General features: G+C 46.8%; 1 protein-coding gene across 1 annotated transcript; it reads left to right on the top strand.

Annotated features, from left to right (window-relative positions):
* Window positions 1-257: 257 nt before the first annotated feature.
* LOC124706456 (pathogenesis-related protein 1-like) lies at window positions 258-761 on the top strand. The gene has a single exon (XM_047238121.1). The coding sequence runs from the start codon at window positions 258-260 to the stop codon at window positions 759-761; it is 504 nt and encodes a 167-aa protein (XP_047094077.1).
* The last annotated feature ends 461 nt before the right edge of the window (window positions 762-1,222 follow it).

A 1,222-nucleotide genomic window follows, 5' to 3' on the forward strand; every position in this document is an offset into this window, starting at 1 on the left:
TACCGATGAGGTCCCTAATTACTTATTACGTTGAACTTTTGGACTATTGGATTTTGTCTAGTACGTTGAGATATTCTTTTTTTAATTGACTCAAGTATAATGACGTCAAGCGTAGCGTCTTTTAGAAGCTACCCATCGAGCTACCTTGTGCACTAGTATAAATACACAACTCACCGTAGCAGCCCATCTCATCACCTCACACACACACACACATACACATACATATTTCCTTGAGTTTGTAGGAAGACATGGCCCAGATGGAGTACTCACCGAAGCAGCTAGCTGCAGTGCTGCTCTTAGCTCTCGCATCCGTCATGATCGTCACCGCCCAGGACACGGTGCAGGAAATCCTGGACGCCCACAACATGGTGCGCGCCAACGTCGGCGTGCCACCGGTGGTGTGGGATGTTACAGTGGCAACGTACGCGGATGCGTTCGCGACGAAACGCATCGCCGACTGCCTTCCTGAATTTTCTCCAGTGGGCCACCCATACGGAGAGAACGTCTTCGTGGGCACCGGTTCCGAATGGAATATGTTGGATGCCGTGAATTGGTGGGTGGCGCAGAAGCAGTACTACGACCACGCCACAAACACCTGCTCCGCGCCTTCCGGTCAGTCGTGTGATGCATACAAACAGGTGGTGTGGAGGGACACAAAGGCCATAGGCTGCCAAGGTGTTACCTGTGATGGCAACGCTGGCGTGTATATCATATGCGACTACAGCCCGCCGGGTAACGTGGTGGGGCAGACTCCATATTAAGCTACATACGTAGTATGCATGTGGCTACGCATGCATGTACGTTAGCGGTGTGCCGCACAAACAAATAACTAAGGGACACTCCTCCTGATCAGCTGACCGTGAATTCACTAAATTCTCGGTCGACTGGTGATGTGTTTAGCGGGTTGAATCCCTCGTCCCTTTCACTCTTCTATGGTTTTGGGATTTGATTGTTTTTGTAATTTTCCTGTAACTTGTGGCTTGGTTTGTACTTGTTCGTATTTCAACTTGTTATTGTGATTGCATCTGAGACTGGACACTGATGGATTTCTAACTTAGTTGGCATGGAGAAAATCCAACGAAAAAGTAAATTGATATAACAGTTGAAAGAGTACATTACTAACTTGGCTTATAAAATAGACAAAAATAAAAAATACAAATAATAAACGTAAATCCCCTTCTTTCCAAAGTACAAGATAGGCATTTCCCCCTCTCTCAACTTC

The sequence above is a fragment of the Lolium rigidum genome, chromosome 4 (genome assembly GCF_022539505.1).
Source record: "Lolium rigidum isolate FL_2022 chromosome 4, APGP_CSIRO_Lrig_0.1, whole genome shotgun sequence".
Taxonomy (NCBI): domain Eukaryota; kingdom Viridiplantae; phylum Streptophyta; class Magnoliopsida; order Poales; family Poaceae; genus Lolium; species Lolium rigidum.